Source organism: Rhipicephalus sanguineus, unplaced genomic scaffold (assembly GCF_013339695.2).
Source record: "Rhipicephalus sanguineus isolate Rsan-2018 unplaced genomic scaffold, BIME_Rsan_1.4 Seq8838, whole genome shotgun sequence".
Classification (NCBI taxonomy): Eukaryota; Metazoa; Arthropoda; class Arachnida; order Ixodida; family Ixodidae; genus Rhipicephalus; species Rhipicephalus sanguineus.
The window spans coordinates 52,036-69,600 of record NW_023616208.1 but is presented as its reverse complement, the minus strand read 5'-3'; the positions used below and the strand labels follow the sequence as shown (position 1 = coordinate 69,600).

At 48.9% G+C, this 17,565-nt stretch overlaps 1 protein-coding gene across 1 annotated transcript; it reads left to right on the top strand.

Moving 5' to 3' along the window:
- Nucleotides 1-273: 273 nt before the first annotated feature.
- Nucleotides 274-16,630, top strand: LOC119378583 (uncharacterized). Its single transcript, XM_037647667.2, has 2 exons — nt 274-580; nt 15,377-16,630. Exon 2 carries the CDS (start codon nt 15,547-15,549, stop codon nt 16,381-16,383), a length of 837 nt encoding a protein of 278 aa, XP_037503595.1. The 5' UTR covers nt 274-580; nt 15,377-15,546; the 3' UTR covers nt 16,384-16,630.
- The last annotated feature ends 935 nt before the right edge of the window (nt 16,631-17,565 follow it).

Sequence of the window (17,565 nt, the reverse complement as noted above, 5' to 3'; positions counted from 1 at the left end):
GGGTTTTGAGAAACAGCCAGACATCTCAACTTCCGTTTGACATGAAGCGGACCGGAGTCGCTCAGGAAGGAACATATATCGCTAGAAGCTAGAGCCATGAAAAAAAAGAAAATGCGTGGCATTTCTGCGGATGAGCGTCATCGCGCAAGTGACTCGCCTCCGCAAACCTGCGTCGTGGCGAGAGGTCTGGCGACCTATTTTTTGCGCCGCCGCCCCAACGCGTACCAAAGGCGCTAAACATAGGACGCCTCCGCGCTCACTGTGGTCCGCCGTTGCGCACTCCGTGCTCCACTTACGTTAGAGCTCCTCGTCGCCTCTGTACTGCTCCGGATTTGCATAAACTTCATTTCGATGCTGCCCTCGCTACCTGCTTTGTTGATAGAAAAGATTGTACAGTGCCCGTAGGCACTGCACTGGCCACATAGTCAGTGCTTACTGTGGCCGCTGACGTGGGTGTGTTAAACAGGGACGGAATTCCTGTTTCAACGATAAGTCTTTTGTATTGGTGGATCCTGTGTGCTCCAAGCCACTGTGCTGTAATTTTCATTGATTGCTGCGGAAGGACAGTGTGAATGTTTCGGTAAGCGCATATTTCCTTTTCCTTATTCCAACTGTTGTGGCGAAAGAGACCTGCTGCCCTGTCTGGTCGAACAAATTTCACATTATTGTGATATGGGCGTTCTGTAAATGCGATATATAGGTAATTTCCTTCTACCTCCGAAGGTAGAAGTGCTTTACCCTTCTACCTTCAGATATGGGCGGCCGGCAACGCCTTAGAGATGATCATGCTGCCCCACTATACGCACTGCTTCGCAGTGTGAGAGGGTCTCAAAGACACGAGGAGCCGCTTTTGACTGCAATACGAAAACGAAAGCAAATTGTATGCGCCGTCAGTGCTTCATTGAATTGGCTGGGTGGTATAGCGCCAAGTAGCATTCCGCCTTCCATGCTGGTATGAACACCGTGTGCACTCACACCATGAGCCAACTGGCGTTCCGACTGAGTCAATGTGTGCATGCATTAGTGTCAAGGAAACGGAGTGTAAACGCAAAGCTAATGTTATATAATACTGCAGTGGGCGCTCTCTAAGTTGACAGTTCCATGTCGATCTCATCTCGTACGCCACAAAGTCACGACGCCTAGAACAGCACTGGCGGCGCTCGTCTTCACGCCAGCGCATTATTTATTTATTTATTTACTCTTAGTTGCTATAAAATGGTGTCCTTAAACCTTGTGTGTACATTTTTTTTTGCGAATATGTGTGTTCTATAATCGTGTGCTGTAAATAAGGCTCGTGTTGTGTATGAATCGAAGCAATGCCTTGTAGAATTTGTTCAGACTCCGCCTGGGGCTGTACTCTATTTTATACATGTATGTAGTGCAACGCTCTGGAAGATATGCAAGACGTTCAGCCGCCAAAATATATAACTTCACGCGTCTCGTCATTGGCTTTCATTGTTATAAATGCGAGCTGAGCACAAGCCTCCGCGCGAGGGGTCGCGACTAACTGCGAACGAACAAAATTTCACCATCTCCCACTAAAGGGAACCATGTGGGGATGCGAAGAAGCGCGTGACACGACTTAAAGTTCCGTTCATCACGGGCACCTTGCCCGATGTTAACGCGTCCTTGCATGTGGAGCACACCAGGAATTCACTGTAGTTGCTGTTGCTGTTACTCGTCCCGAACTCTTGTTGGGGCACGCCACGTGGGTGCATCGCGCGTCTGCAGAATCTCGTTCCCCGACGCCATCACGTGATTGCTGAGAGAGTGTAAGGGGGAGAGCGCACAGCGTCTTACCCAGATCCTTAAGGCCCGAACACACGTACGCGTTGCAGCGCGTCAACGCGTGACTTTTTGACGCGGCGCTGCGCCCTCTCCCTATGGAGAGGGAGGGCGCGTAGCTTCGCGTAGCCGCGCGCCTTCTCTCCCCGTAGGGAGAGGGCGCGGCGCCGCGTCAAAAGGTCACGCGTTGAGGCGCTGCAACGCGTACGTGTGTTCGGGCCTTTACACAGGCCCGAACGCGCCAGCGCGTGCCAGCGCGTTGTGACTAGGATACAACGCGTTGGTTCATCGCGCGTCTCCAGAATCTCGTTCGCCGACGCCATCACATGATTGCTGAGAGAGTGTAAGGGGGATAGGCCACAGCGTCTCACCCAGCCCCTTACACAGGCCCGAACGCGCTAGCGCGTGCCAGCACACGTGGTTTTGTCTGCGTTACGCCAAGCTAGGACAGCATACGGCAGCCCGGGCCCCTAAAGTGCTCTGCACGTATCATCATCAAGGCGGTTGAAGAACAAGACGAAGAGGACTTCTCCTTGACGCGAGCGCGCGCTCTGCACGTATCATCACAAGGCGGTCGAAGAACAAGACGAAGAAGACTTCTCCTTGGCGCGAGCGCGGGCTCAATATGCATGTCAATATGTTACAGATGGCTATGGTTTGTTTTAGAAAGCGGACTGTTGCCAATGGAACTGCGGACAAAGCCTAGCGCAAAAGCTGCTTCGCATCTAAAAAAGTCGCTCGCAACTTCCCACGGGGGGAACTCGAGTAAATGCGTCGCAGAGTGGTGGGGGTATCGCGTGAATGTTGCGTAATTGGGTATGGTTTGGGAATGCTTAATTGTTACACGATGCGCACACCAAGTACGACTTGAACGGCTCCAGCGTGCACGAAGTTCCAAGTCCGCAGCTCGCTTCAAACGCTTGCGTTCAGCGTCGTATATATGCTCGTCTCTTCGCAGCCTTGTCTTCTGCGTTGCTTGCTGTTGTTGACGCCGACGACGGTGAGGGTGGGGTGACGTTGCCTTCAACGAATGGTGGGACGCTGATTGAAGGTACTGTTGCTTCCATCGCATCTACTCGAGTCAAGCAAAGCGTCAAGTCAAGCGAAAGCCAAGTAAAGACGCCCTTGACTGAATTCCGAACGCGCGCTCCGCCGCTTTATACACACCGCCCGCGTTCGAGCGAGAGGATGGAGGGAGGGAGAAGAGAGGCTTGCTGCCGGCACGAGACGAGCCGAGCATGCGCAGTGGGGGTGTGGACAGCGCCGCCGACGCCGCAGGTGCGACTAAGAAATGCTCCGCATTTAAAATTAGGGCGGCTTGCTCTAAGTCGCGCAAGGCTGGGTCACAGCAGAGCGATGGGCACGTTTTGGTCTCTCTTCTTAAGCGTCTGCATAGAATGCTAAGGTGGTCATTGAGCACGTGCCGGCCCATGATGATTAGAATTTTCTATCTACGACACACGCCAAACCTCGAACATAACTGCTCTGCTGTAAAACCTGAAAACGAAAACAGCGAGACGCTATGTGATACAGAAATACCTATCCAAAAAAAAAAAATTCGGCAGATCCCACGCACTGTGGGAATCGGTGTAATGCGAAGCAACCAGCAAAGAGCTGCATACATCGCCTTGTTTGTCTTTGAGGCAAATGAAATCATTCATGCCATGGCATCTAGTCCACCATATGTCGCATGTTTGCCATGCACGCATGCATGCAGAATCTAGTATACACCATGCCAATGAAACGCATATTCTGGTATATACAATGCATGACCTGTCGCTTATGTTCATCACGCACTCGTGTCGTGCCATACCAGTTTTGGTATATATCCAGTTAACAAAACGGCCGGAAGCACACCATGACAGTGGCATGTAAATCATACCGTACATGACATGCATAACATGATTCGCATGTTAAGACCTCTCATTTATGTTCGCCATACAGTCACATCGCGGAATATCAATTTTGGTGTATATCAAACAAGCGAAATGGCCGCGAGTGCACCACGAGTATAGCATGAAAATCATGCCATACATGACATGCATGTCATGATTTTCATGTTAACCCCTTTTATTTACGTTCGTCATACAGTCGCTTCGCGCAATACCAATTTTGGTGTATATTAAGCTAGCGAAACGGCCGCAAAAGCGCCATGACCATGACATGTAAATCATGTCCTACATGTCATGCATGTCATGATTTTCATGTTACCATGTCTCATTTACGCTCATCATACAGTCGCTGCGCGCAATACCAATTTTGGTGTACATCAAGCTAGCGAAGCGGCCGCGAATGCATCATGAGCGTGGCATGTAAATCATGACATAGATGACATGCATGTCATGGTTTTCACCTTACCAACTGTTATTCATGTTCTTCATACAGTCACTTCGCGCAATATCAATTTTGGTGTATATCAATCTACTGAAAAGGCCGCTAGCGCACCATGAGCGTGGCTTGTAAATCAGGTTGTACATGACTTGCATGTCATGATTGTCATGTTACCACCTCTCACTTACGTTCGTCATACGGTCGTGTTGCGCAATACCAATTTTGGTGTATATCACACAAGCGAAACGGCCGCAAACGCACCATGAGCGTGGCATGTAAATCATGACATACATGTCATGGATGTCATGGTTTGCATGCTACGACCTGTTATTCATGTTCTTCATAAAGTCCCATAGCACAATACCAATTTTGGTGTATATCAATCTAGCGAAACGACCGCGAGTGCGCCATGAGCGTGGCATGTAAATCATGTCATACATGACATGCATGTCATGATTTTCATGTTACCACGTGTCAGTTATGTTCGTCATACAGAAATGTCTCGTCATACCAGTTTTCGTATATATCCCTTCATTTAAACGGCCGCGAGCTCCCAGAGACCATGTCATGTAAATCATGCTGCACATGACATGCGCGTCATGATTAGCATGTTAGGACCAGTCATTATGTTCGTCATGAACTCGTGTCACGCCGTACTAATTTTGGTGTATATGAAATTAACGGAACGGCCGCAAGAGCCTAAGGTCGTGGAATGTAAATCATGCTGTTCATGACATGCGTGTCATGATTTTCATGATATGACCTATCGTTTACGTTCGTAATAAGGCCATGTTATCACACACCAATTTTGGTATACATCCGATTAACGAAACGGCCAGGAGAGCACAAAGTCGTAGGCGGATAGATAGATAGATAGATAGATAGATAGATAGATAGATAGATAGATAGATAGATAGATAGATAGATAGATAGATAGATAGATAGATAGATAGATAGATAGATAGATAGATAGATAGAATGATACGCTCAAAGTCGCAGAAGTTCGCTAAGAAATGCTTCGCATTTAAAACGGCAGGAAGTGGAAGATGGAAGCTGCGATGAAAAAATCCGTAAACAGGGGGTGGGTGCTCGAGCCAACGTTTCGACAAGTGGACTTGTCTTCAAGGCTAGAACTGATTTCCTTAGCTATCGTGTGTATATGCTTCGTGCCCTCTCCAAAAGAAGGGAGAAGGGGTGGGGAGGGGGTGGGAGAGGCCACCGCGACGACTGGGTGAGTCATAAGGAACGCGAAAAAAAAAAGGAACAAAAAACGCCAGGCCTGCGCTGAAACCGCAGCACAGTCACAGCGAAAGCTGGAAGAGCGGCGTTTGTAGAGTCCGTTGTAAGCACTCTTGGGGCTACAATACAAGTACACTAGAAAGGTACCCACTACGCCATAACTCACAATTTTTGTGAAGTTTGGGAGCACCTACTAAGCCGTTATTTGTCATTCTGCGGAGAAGCGAGGCACCAGCTACACGTCTCTAAGGTATTATGTGCACTTCGTTGACGCGACGACTGATGACGATGAAGAATTATGGCTCAGCCCTTTGTAATGGGTTGGAAGCTTTAAACGGCCCACCAGTTATGTAATTTGCATTGGGTGACGCCCGCTCGCTATTTCCCTCTCCCGTCATGCTGTATAACATACGTTGACGTGGGAGAGAGACGGGGGGGGGGGGCGAAGAACTTCACTGAGACCCCGAGGAAATGGATCATGCGCTTACGGGCTTCCTTGGCAACCAATACAAGTGCACTTGCGAGAAACCCACTACGCTCTAAATCATTGTAACTTTGGAGAAGTAGGGCAGCAGGCACTGCGTCATTTTTCGTCATTTGACGGAGAGCCGTGGTACCTGCTAAACGCATGTAAGGCGTTATGCGCACTTTGTTGATGCTGTGCATGATGACGACGAATAATTATGGCAGAGCCCTTTGTAATGGGTTGGAAGCATTCAACAACCTACTCGCTGCGCAATTCGCATTGTGTGACGCCTGGTTACAGAATTCGCGTTGTGCGACGCTTGGTGCTTATTTTACTCTTCTACCACGCTATACTGCATATGCTAATGTGGTTCCTTCCCGACATGAAGCCTGTATAGGGCCTTTTTGCAAAGCAATTTCAAGCACCGGCATGGCTCAGAGGTTGAATACTGGGCTCCCACGCAGAGGGCCCAGGTTCGAACCTCGTTCCATCCTGGAATTTTTTTCTTATTTCGTTTTTTTTCTTATTTGGAGCTATACTGGTTACGGACACCGGCGGCGGCGGCGGCAGCGGCGGCGGCGGCGGCGGACAACTACGGCGCCAAAAACGGCCGGCGAAATGATCTCATAACAGCTTTCGCTGTAAAAGCGGGGGGCGGGGGGGAGGGGGGGACGGGAAGGTGTACGTTTCACTGAATGATTGCCAATGAAAGCACGTGGCATTTTAACAATAGTAGGTTCGAAATGCCTAGAAGAAGGGATTAACTCTCATTCGTTTTCGTTGTGTATGTACCATACCGAATAGATTCAAGAGCCCCTTAGAAACGTTAATGCCTGCTGGCTGGAGTGTATTGAGCTTGTGAATAAGGTATGAGTCTGTATATTTTCTGTCTCTTGGGGACCGGAAGTTTGACTGAAGTATGTAAAGTTTGAGATCTTCGAAGTTGTGACCTGCTACATTCTCCATTCTACATTCTACATTCTTAATGTAGCAGGTCACAACTTCGAAGATCTCAAACTTTGCATACTTCAGTCGAACTGCCGGTCCCCAAGAGACAGAAAATATACTGAGTCATACCTTATTCACAAGTTCAATACACTCCAGCCAGCAGGCATTAACGTTTCTAAGGGGCTCTTGAATCTATTCGATATGGTACATACACAACGAAAACGAATGAGAGTTAATCACTTCTTCTAGGCATTTCGAACCTAGTATTGTTAAAATGCCACGTGCTTCCATTGACAATCATTCAGTGAAACGTACACCTTCCCGTGCCCCCCTCCCCCCCCCCCGCTTTTTGTTCGTTTTTTTTCGCGTTCCTTATGACTCACCCAGTCGTCGCGGTGGCCTCTCCCCCCCCCCCCTTCCCACCCCTTCTTTTGGAGAGGGCACGAAGCATATACACATGATAGCTAAGGAAATCAGTTCCAGCCTTGAAGACAAGTCCACTTGTCGAAACGTTGGCTCGAGCACCCAACCCCTGTTTACGGATTTTTTCACAGAAATACCTATCGTCACTCGTATAGCGGAATCCGTCTATTTCTGAGGCACCAAGCATTTTTATTTATTACGCAGCCTAAATAAAAAAAATCACAGCGTATCCACGGGGTGAATGATGATGAGTGGGCGAAGCTCCGGAGGTTCATGACTCTTCCGTGAAAATTCGCCCATTACATCATCATGAAAGATGTGAGAACCAGTGTGTGAGGTTATGTCGTGCGTGTTCGCTAGGAATATGGAAGCATACGATCAATACCAACTAGCCCAGCTTAATGCATTAACGGGTACTCAGGCATGACCTCCGCGATTTCCTGCTTGATCGCTCGACGGAGGGGAGGGAGAAAAGTTGTTGACGGCTGTGGAACGCACTGAGGGTGAGCAAAGTCCAGCAGAGACAACTGGCGCGCGATTTCTTCGCGCATGAATGACTTCACCACCGCGAGCAACGCGGAGTGGTCGGATATGGTCGACAAGCCAGCGAGCTCGGCGTCGCGTGATGGAGAGCGACAGGTCATCGACCGCTGCCGGTGCAGCTCCTCATAGCTTTGGCAGAGCGTTATGACCTCTGCCACTGTGCTGGGGTTTTTGGCGAGGAGCATCGTGAAGGCATCGTCATCGATGCCTTTTATAATGTGCCTGATCTTGCAGATTCAGACATGGTGGCGTCGGCTATCTTACAGAAATCGAGGATGTCTTCTATGTAGCTGGTGAAGGATTCGCCAGCCTGCTGAGCTCGTTCGGGTAAACGCTGTTCGGCCTGCAGCTTGCGAACGGCAGGGCGACCAAACACGTTCATAATGGCGGTCTTGAAGTCGGACCACGCCGCAAAATCTGAGGCGTGGTTGTTGTACCACAGGCCTGCCATACCCGCGATGTAGAAGACCAAGTTCGTCAATTTTCCTGCGTCGTCCTAATTATTGGGAACACTTACGCGTTCATAAATCGTCAGCCAGTCCTCGACGTCGGCCCCATCTGCTCCAGTGAAGATAGGGGGATCGCGAATGCGAGCGACACCGGCATGGGCGTCGGTAGGATTTTGCCTTTGGGGTGCAAACCCGTGTTGCATCGAGGCTGGGGGACGGGGGAGAGCTGGCGTAGCTTGGGTGGGGGGCAAGTGAATTGAATTTTATTGCTCACATTTTTTTATAAAAAGTTTGCATACACTGTGTGGACCCATAGCCATAGGCTAGTTTTGGTCCAAAAAGAAGCATTTTATAATGGCACTTCGGAAGAGTGTAATTAAAAAGTTATATAATATCCAGCAAAGAAACATTACAGTACATGAAATAACCGCACAAAACCGTTACAACACAGGTAAGAACGAAGCAAGAAAATCACCTACTTACATACTAAAATTAAGACAGTTATTAGACTAAATATGACAGGACATTAGTAAATCAGTACATTCTTCTAAGTAGTGTTTTTCTAGTGCCTTAGTGAAATTAGAACACATTTTTATTTCAAAAGGAATAACATTCCAGATTTTAATACCAACGAACTGCAAAAGCCGTTCGCCATATACATTGTTAGTTCGTGGAATATTCCATTTACCAAAGGTTAGTTGTCTAGTAGAACGAGAAGTGCCGGCGTGGATTGGGGGGGGGGGGGGGGCAAGTGCCCCTTTTGCACCCTCCTGCCTACGCCCATGGACACCGGGACATGAGGTCGGTGCAGGCGGAAGCGTCTGCTGGCCGGCGTCTTCAGGCATGGTAGATGGCAGGGTACGGGATCGAAGCGCCAGGGGTATCGAATGAGGACCGAAGTTGTGACGGTACAGCCCTCTCCACCAATTTGTTAAGGTGCTTATTGGACGGCACTCAGCGGCAATACGTAGTGGCGACAGTCAAGGCAAAAGCACGGGCTCCGAGCGCGAGCGACGTTCAGAAGATGACGTCCCACTAGAAGCCTCTGGAGAGCGCTACCCATTAAACAGTACCAAGGCTTCGCCACATGAGAAACATGTTTCGACTCTAGCACAGGGAAGTGATTTAGATCGAAAACCTGTACCATCACTATAGATACATCGCGCGCGCGCGTGTGTGTGTTTTGTGCGTGTGTGTGTAAAAACGCACATTAATAAGTATGCCTTTAGTGGTTGAAGTGCGCACTAGGGGCCGGATTTCGCTATCGCGTTGAACTCTTAAAGGCGAAGCTTAAGGGTCCCCGAATTTTTAGTAGCCCAAAGAGAGTTTACAACAGTCTCTAGAAATGCCGCCCCTCTCGCTTTCGCTGTGACTGTGCTGCGCTTTCCGCGCAGGCTTGGCGTTTTTTTTACTTCGATGCTGTTTTCAGGAAGCTCTCTTCAGTAGGCTTTGTCAGAATTTGAACGAGACTTCAAATGGCCGCTGTCCACGCAGCTGTGTATTTAGCACTCTACAGTGAATACTGAAATACAATTTAACCATACACAAGTGACAACATATCAGCGCCAGGCAGCGAGACATGAAAGTACTACTGAGTATAGAAGGACACAATATTATTGAGAACTAACAGACAGCAATGCCAAGGAAAGTATAGGGGTGTTATTTGTAGTAATTAGAATATAAATGTGAAGAAAGTAAAGTGGACGAAAAGATAACTTGCCGCCGGCAGGGACCGAACCTGCGACCTTCGAATAACGCGTCCAATGCTGTACCACTGAGCTACAGCGGCGGTAATCTCCCCGTCCACTTTATAGGGTATATATGTGGATTGAAACTTAGGAGTGTCAGTCAGCGCCAGTCGCAGCCATGGCGGCGAGTGTGGAACACTCTTTTTTCTGCCTTTTTGGCGTCACGTAGCACGTGATCTATTTACGAGCAGGCAGCTGACCAATAGTCCCTCGCATACTACCTGAAGGCATCATGTCTGCCAGAACGAGACCCTCGCTATGAATGAAGGAAAGATTACTTTAAAGGGCTCGTTTTTCTTTGTTAAACACAATAATATTGAGAACTAACAGACAGCAATGCCAAGTATAGGGGTGTTATTTGTAGTAATTAGAATATAAATGTGAAGAAAGTAAAGTGGACGAAAAGATAACTTGCCGCCGGCAGGGACCGAACTTGCGACCTTCGAATAACGCGTCCGATGCTCTACCACGGAGCTACGGCGGCGGTCATCTCCCCGTCCACTTTATAGGGTATATATCTGGATTGAAACTTAGGAGTGTCAGTCAGCGCCAGTCGCAGCCATGGCGGCGAGTGTGGAACACTCTTTTTTCTGCCTTTTTGGCGTCACGTAGCACGTGATCTATTTACGAGCAGGCAGCTGACCAATAGTCCGTCGCATACTACCGAAGGCATCATGTCTGCCAGAACGAGACCCTCGCTATGAATGAAGGAAAGATTACTTTAAAGGGCTCGTTTTTCTGTGTTAGACACAATATTATTGAGAACTAACAGACAACAATGCCAAGGAAAGTATAGGGGTGTTATTTGTAGTAATTAGAATATAAATTCTAATTACTACACTTGCCGCCATGGCTGCGACTGGCGCTTATTGACACTCCTAAGTTTCAATCCACATATATACCCTATAAAGTGGACGGAGAGATGACCGCCGCCGTAGCTCAGTGGTAAAGCATCGCATGCGTTATTCGAAGGTCGCAGGTTCGGTCCTTGCCGGCGGCAAGTTATCTTTTCGTCCACTTTATTTTCTTCACATTTATATTCTAATTACTACAAATAACACCCCTATACTTGGTATTGCTGTCTGTTAGTTCTCAATATTATTGTGTCTAACAAAGAAAAACGAGCCCTTTAAAGTAATCTTTCCTTCATTCATAGCGAGGGTCTCGTTCTGGCAGACATGATGCCTTCAGGTAGTATGTGAGGGACTATTGGTCAGCTGCCTGCTCGTAAATAGATCACGTGCTACGTGACGCCATAAAGGCAGAAAAAAGAGTGTTCCACACTCGCCGCCATGGCTGCGACTGGCGCTGACTGACACTCCTAAGTTTCAATCCACATATATACCCTATAAAGTGGACGGGGAGATGACCGCCGGCGTAGCTCAGTGGCAGAGCTTCGGACGCGTTATTCGAAGGTCGCAGGTTCGGTCCCTGCCGGCGGCAAGTTATCTTTTCGTCCACTTTACTTTCTTCACATTTATATTCTAATTACTACAAATAACACCCCTATACTTTCCTTGGCATTGCTGTCTGTTAGTTCTCAATAATATTGTGTCTAACAAAGAAAAACGAGCACTTTAAAGTAATCTTTCCTTCATTCGAGTATAGTAGGAATAGCGCACTTGCAGCTAGCTGTAACTATGTTTTATACATCAGCTGCGACGCTGTGAAGGCTAGCCAGACTTCCTGCAATAAACGCGTCCGCGCCAATAGTTCCATGTTTTTGCCACCGAGAGCGCTATTTTCACAGCGCAGCTGTATACCTCTACCTCGGAACGGCTTCGTCCCCATGGAAAATCGTTATATAATTGCTATAGAGTTATGGTAGTGAAAATCGCTTTGTGGTCGCTGTGGTAGATCGTGATTGGTTCCGCGGCCATTTTCACCTAGTCGAATTTGTTCTTTTCGTGGAGCATTGTATTCACGCTGTTCTTCTGGTGTCTTTAATTTCCGTGGTCTACCCATGGCAGTCTTAGAATGAAGTGAATGAGTTGCTAGACGGGTCTCCCTTCTATATATGAAAGTGGGAAACACGCGGGTAGAAGGAAGGGCCGTTTGACGTCATTTAAACCCTATTGTGAAGTGCAAAGCAGCTGCAACCAAATCTTTACCGGGAACACGTGAGGTTTTCCCATTGTTCACAGGCGTCTTATCATCCAACATGCGGTTTTGATGCTTCAGCATGCGGTTTTAAGTGACCACAAAACGATTATCACCTACCATTACTCTAAAGTAATAATAAGACATACCCCCCATCAACATGTGTGGTGTTTGATTCAGATTCGCTGGACATTCACGTTCGCAGGGCAGAATGGCAGCCATTTTTTAGGGACGAAGCTCCTTACGCCGTGCGTCAGTCCCTCCTCCGTCGTAGCCACCTCGTCTAGTTCGTGAAGTGATCACTAGATGGCGTTGGTGGCGCTCGCTCCTAGAGATACATGGTAAAGGCTAGTGTGACGGGATATCACTAGATGGCGCTAGCGCAGCATAGTTGACGAATTAAAATACGAGATGGCGCTGCGGCGCTGGCTCCATTCAGATGTATGGGAGCGCATAATGTGATGAGCGATCACTAGATCATTGGATGGAGGCGATCGTTCGAGATGTTTCGATTCAGTGCGATGGGAGACCGCTAGGGGTGAGAACTATAAAATGCGCTCTGCGCTCGCTCTTGGCACGCTTCTTTCGCTCGGAGTCGCTGCGCCATATGGAAGACAAGGCGGCGGAGCGGAGAGCCCTGTCGGTCGGAAATATCAAGGCATACATCGACCCGGCATTGAAAGATTACAATACAAAGTACAAGAATGCACCGTTCATAGTGGTTGGTGATTTTAACGTGGATATCGCAGACAGGAATAATAATTGGCTTATACAACACATGGCTTGCAGATATGCTTTCACGTGCTCATCCTATGACTACTTGAAACCCACGAACATCCGAGGGAGGTGCATAGACATTGCATTCACGAACGTCCAACCGCAACCCATACAAGAACCGCTCTCCTTATATTTCACGGACCATCAAGCCGTCATTTGGAAGGGACAACGGAAGCCAAATCTCATCTAAGAAAATGAATAAAAGTTCTTATATAACCTGCTTCCATATTGCTAGCGAACACGCACAAAGGACGACATAGAAAGAGACAGGACCTCACACACTGAGTACCACCAGCGCCATCCGGCTCCTGCACCGCTGAGTTATGCCCAAGTGAATGGCAAGGACGTCCCCAGTAATCCCTCCGGCTGCCCCGCGGAGTTACGCCGAAACCGCCGCCAGACCTCAGTCCTTCGAAGCAGGTGTGCCGGCTGTCTACGCCGACGTCATGTATAAGCCACGACTGCAGCCCACCATGCCGTCATTTCAGTTGCCACTCCGTCAATCACATCTTGCGCCATGGGCGGGCCCTGCTTCAGCGAACCGATGGCGCACATCTGACAACCGCCCCATATGCTTCGCATGCGGTTACGCCGGCCACGTGGCGCGTTACCTCAATCGCGTGCAGCCGCCTCGAGTCGCGTCGCCCGCCACCAGTCAGTCTAACCGCCCATTTTGCGACCCACCTACGCCGCTGTAACCGACGTCACGTCAAGCTCCATCTACTCGGCGCTCTCCGTCTCCACGACGTCGTTCACTGTCGCCGATGCGGCCACGTCCGGTCGCACGCGACCAGGAAAACTAGTCGTCTCAGTCCATGAGGCAAGGGCTGCGACGCTATCGAACTGCGAAAGCCCTCAGCGAAGCCCATGGAACGTGATAGACGTGTTTGTGGACGCTGTTCGCGCATCTGCCCTTGTCGACACTGGAGCCACCGTATCCGTTATGGACAAAACATTGAGCCGATTACTACGAAAAGTGACGACGCCACTTTCTGGGATGTCCCTCCGTACAGCCAGCTCCCAGAGTATTCATCCTACAGCAATACGCACAGCTCCTGTCGTCATTCAGGACGTTCTGTACGACGTCGAGTTCATAATAATTGCTGCATGCTCCCACGACGTCATCGTGGGATGGCATGCTCCCACGACGTCATCCTGGGATGGGATCTCGCCACGACGCTGTAATTCATTGCGCACCAGCCGAAATCGAACTCTCCCTGTTCTCAGATTTTACGCCAGCAGACAGTTCATCGGTATCGAGCAAGATCCTCGTCAAAGACGACACCAAAGTGCCTCTAAACTCGTCGATGGCTGTGTCAGTCGACTGCGCTGGTCTGCCCGACACCATTGCACTCATTTCGCCATCCGACCGCTTTTGCACTAGGAAAGGCTTGCTGGTACCTTTCGCGACCGTTGAAGTCACTCAGGGCAGCACCGCTATTTTTTGTCAACGTGGATTTTTGGGCTAGTTGGTTATATGCTTCAGAATGGGGCATAGCGCTAACACACACGGAGGCTGTTGTCTCTTCCTCGTCCGTGTGTGTTAGCGCTATGCCCCATTCTGAACCGCTATTTTTGTTACCAACCCACGTCCGTACATTGTTACGTTGGTGCGAGGGGAATGTCTCGGCATATGGGTCCCTCTTGGCTTTTCCTCCTCCCCCTTTGCCCTTTCTTGCTTGTATCCTGTCCTTTATATTGCCATTGTTCTTGCAATAAAGCTTCAGTTGATAGTCTGCGCCTGTTTGTGCTTTCCTTCCTCTTGTGTCACCGTCCGTTTCTTGCGCAGTTACATAATGGATCATTACCAACTCGCCCAACTTACCACTCTTCTGCGACCGGTTAAGAGCTTACTCAGATAGTTATCAGTTTGCTATTTTTGTAACTTGTTTTCTAACCGGCCTCTCATGTACGCGTCGTTTGCCGCCTTGTTATTTAAGCATGGGTTATGCTCAGTAAATATTTCAGTTGGCAGTCAGCGCTTGTCCTGTGTAGTTCTTGGCATTTTGTTAAGTTCACCGATAAGTTCAGCGACAAGTGGGTTATTGCCCACAACTAGCGTGTATTGGACGAGTTGGAATTGCATATTAAAACTTGTCACACGTGCTATCGGCGCCGAATGAAACGCAAGCAGTGGTGCGCGTGGCGCAGTTTGCAGCCTCATAATTAGAGATAGATGTGCTCATGCTAACTGCCTCTCGTGCACCACATCCATAATTTCGGTTGCGCAATGCTGCCTAACCGGATGTGCGCGCCTGTCATTGGTGATGACTGGAGAACGGATTTTAGGCAAATGCGTATTTTGTTCCTAGCGCTCCTATCGCACCGCTTTGATGCATGAGCGGGAATGGGAGGTTAAGAAAACCTTTTACAGTGTTTTTATTGTGTGTATAAATGCCTATTTTGGGCATTTGTGCCTAAATGCACATAAACGCATATACCAAAATTGCCGTCAAATCTTCATGATCAGTAAAAGTTATTGAAGGACTTTGCTTATACCTTAAGAATCGCCCATCGCCTCTGTGCTTCTGATTTACAAATATCTCATTTTTCTTCATTGTTTACAGGATGTGAATTGCGCTCGGCTTCACTTTTTCATCGGACAAGGGGTGAAAGGAAAACTGGCAATCTTTAAGCTCATGACATCCAGTCCTGTCAGAACAAGCACACTGCCGACCCTAGTGTACGTGCAGTGACTTGTGCAAGGATACATGTAACAGTGCTTGCCGTAAACTTCATGGAATCGGCCGGCTTCGACGAGTCTTTCATGACGCCATACCTCGATACAGGCTCGGTGAATGCCGAAGAATACGAGGCCCTATACCTACAGTCAGTATACCGCTTGGACACCCTGGACCGTGCCTGCAACGAAATGCGCTTTCTGCTTCGTGACATGGAAATGACAGAGCAACGACTACGCGAGCTGTACCACAAGCATTCCAACCTCACCAAGCAGATAAACAGTGCCCAGATTGATCTCGATAAAGTCGACGAGAGGCAGCGAAAGTGCAACGTAGTTGTGTTCGGTCTTCCGGAGTCCGAACAGGATCCACAGTGGTGTGGTGAGCTTGTGCTTAAGCTCGTCAACAACCTCCTAAACTTCCCTCTTACTTTGGATCAGATCGTGAGCGCGTATAGACTAAAATCTGCTTCGAACCCCAGGCCTATTTTGGTAAAGCTCAGTGGAGAGCCGAAGAAGTGGGAAGTGCTCAATGCCAGTGGCAAGCTTAAGGGAACGGGCATCGGGATACGCGAGGACTTTTCCTATACTGTACGTCAGCAACGCCGACTGCTCGTCAAGAAAATGCACGAGGAGCGGCGCGCCGGCCGCAGGGCATGCCTGGATAGTGACACTCTGAAAGTAGAGGGCCGCGTGTATGTGTGCGACAAGTACTGCGAGAACGTGGTTGAGGTGTCTGATAATGGCGTGCGAGTTGAGGGCGTTTGCGGGACCAAGGGAGGCTTAGCTTCTGCGCTGAAGCTAGACGCTCAGTGCCTTAGTAGCAGCTGGCTGGAGAAACACTCTGAGATCATATCGGAGAAGATAAAGATTCTAAGTGGTAACTGTAGTTGAGCTCAAAGTGCTGATTTTTCACCCTTGAAGGATATTTGTGGTAGTTTATTGATGATAGTTACTGATGATCATGTCACCGGTAGTGACTGCTGTAGTTAAACATAATCTCCACAAGAGTATTCGAGGTCATTTGGTTATTGAAAATTTTCGAGCTGCTTTTTCGCACATCCTTGTCTTGTTCCAAATTCGACATATTGACATAATAAACTTGAAAGAACGTAAGAATGAGTTTGTTGGTGGTGATACATGGTGAAATTTGTGGCGCACAAGACGGACAAAGAAAGTGAAGACTGGATGATGCGCTTACTTACAACAGAATGTTTTTTCAACAGAGGCAGAACATACCGTTGAACAGTGCGCGCAGGCGCTGAGAGTCCTGGCTGGGCCGACAAAGCAAAATCAAATGCGATGAAAACTTTAAGTAAGCACATCGTCCAGTCTTCACTTCCTTTGTCCGTGTCTTTTTTGTGCGCCACAAATTTCACCATATAATAAACTTCATGGGCATTGTCATGTCGGCGCAAGTTTTACTAAATGGTAAGCTGGAATCTACAGGTATGTATTAACACTAAACAATACAAAGCGATCCTATGACAGGGCCGTTAGGATAGACATGCCGGTCCCCACGTGGGAGTAGCCGGGTGGCGCGGGGCAACCTCAGGGTCTGCACTGGACTCTTGACAAAGTTGTATTTTCTCACTCTCTCTGACGTGATAACCCGGTGGCCCACCCGCTGATTCTGTTGTGTGTGCAACTGTTTTTGACACGTGTTCATGTGCAGTGGACAAAATAGAGAGTTTGAGAATTGGGGACCCAAGACGCTGGGCCCCCAAGCTGCGTTGGGCAGCCTGCAGCCTGCTTCTTGCGTTCGGATAGTCAGCAGAGTTTGAGAATTGGGCCAACGCAGGCTGCGTTGAGTCAAGCGCACGGAGCGCCACGCGTGACGAAATTTAAAATCATGCGAGACGCAGGCCACACTGCGCCGTGGCCCGCGCTGCGTCTTCTCGCTGGTGACCCAAGACGCCTTGGGGCCCTACGCTAGTTTTCAAATTTTGCGTCTCGGGTCAACGCGAGCGCAAGAGCCCAAGAGTGGCTTGGGTTCTGCGCATGCGCCATGGCGGCTCGCAAGCTTCTTGGGTCCCCAAGCTCCTTGGGGCCCCAATTCTCAAGCTCTCTATTAGA

Bases quoted from the DNA above. Each gene is read 5' to 3' on its own strand.
- LOC119378583 (XM_037647667.2), top strand. From the start codon at position 15,547: ATGGAATCGGCCGGCTTCGACGAGTCTTTCATGACGCCATACCTCGAT.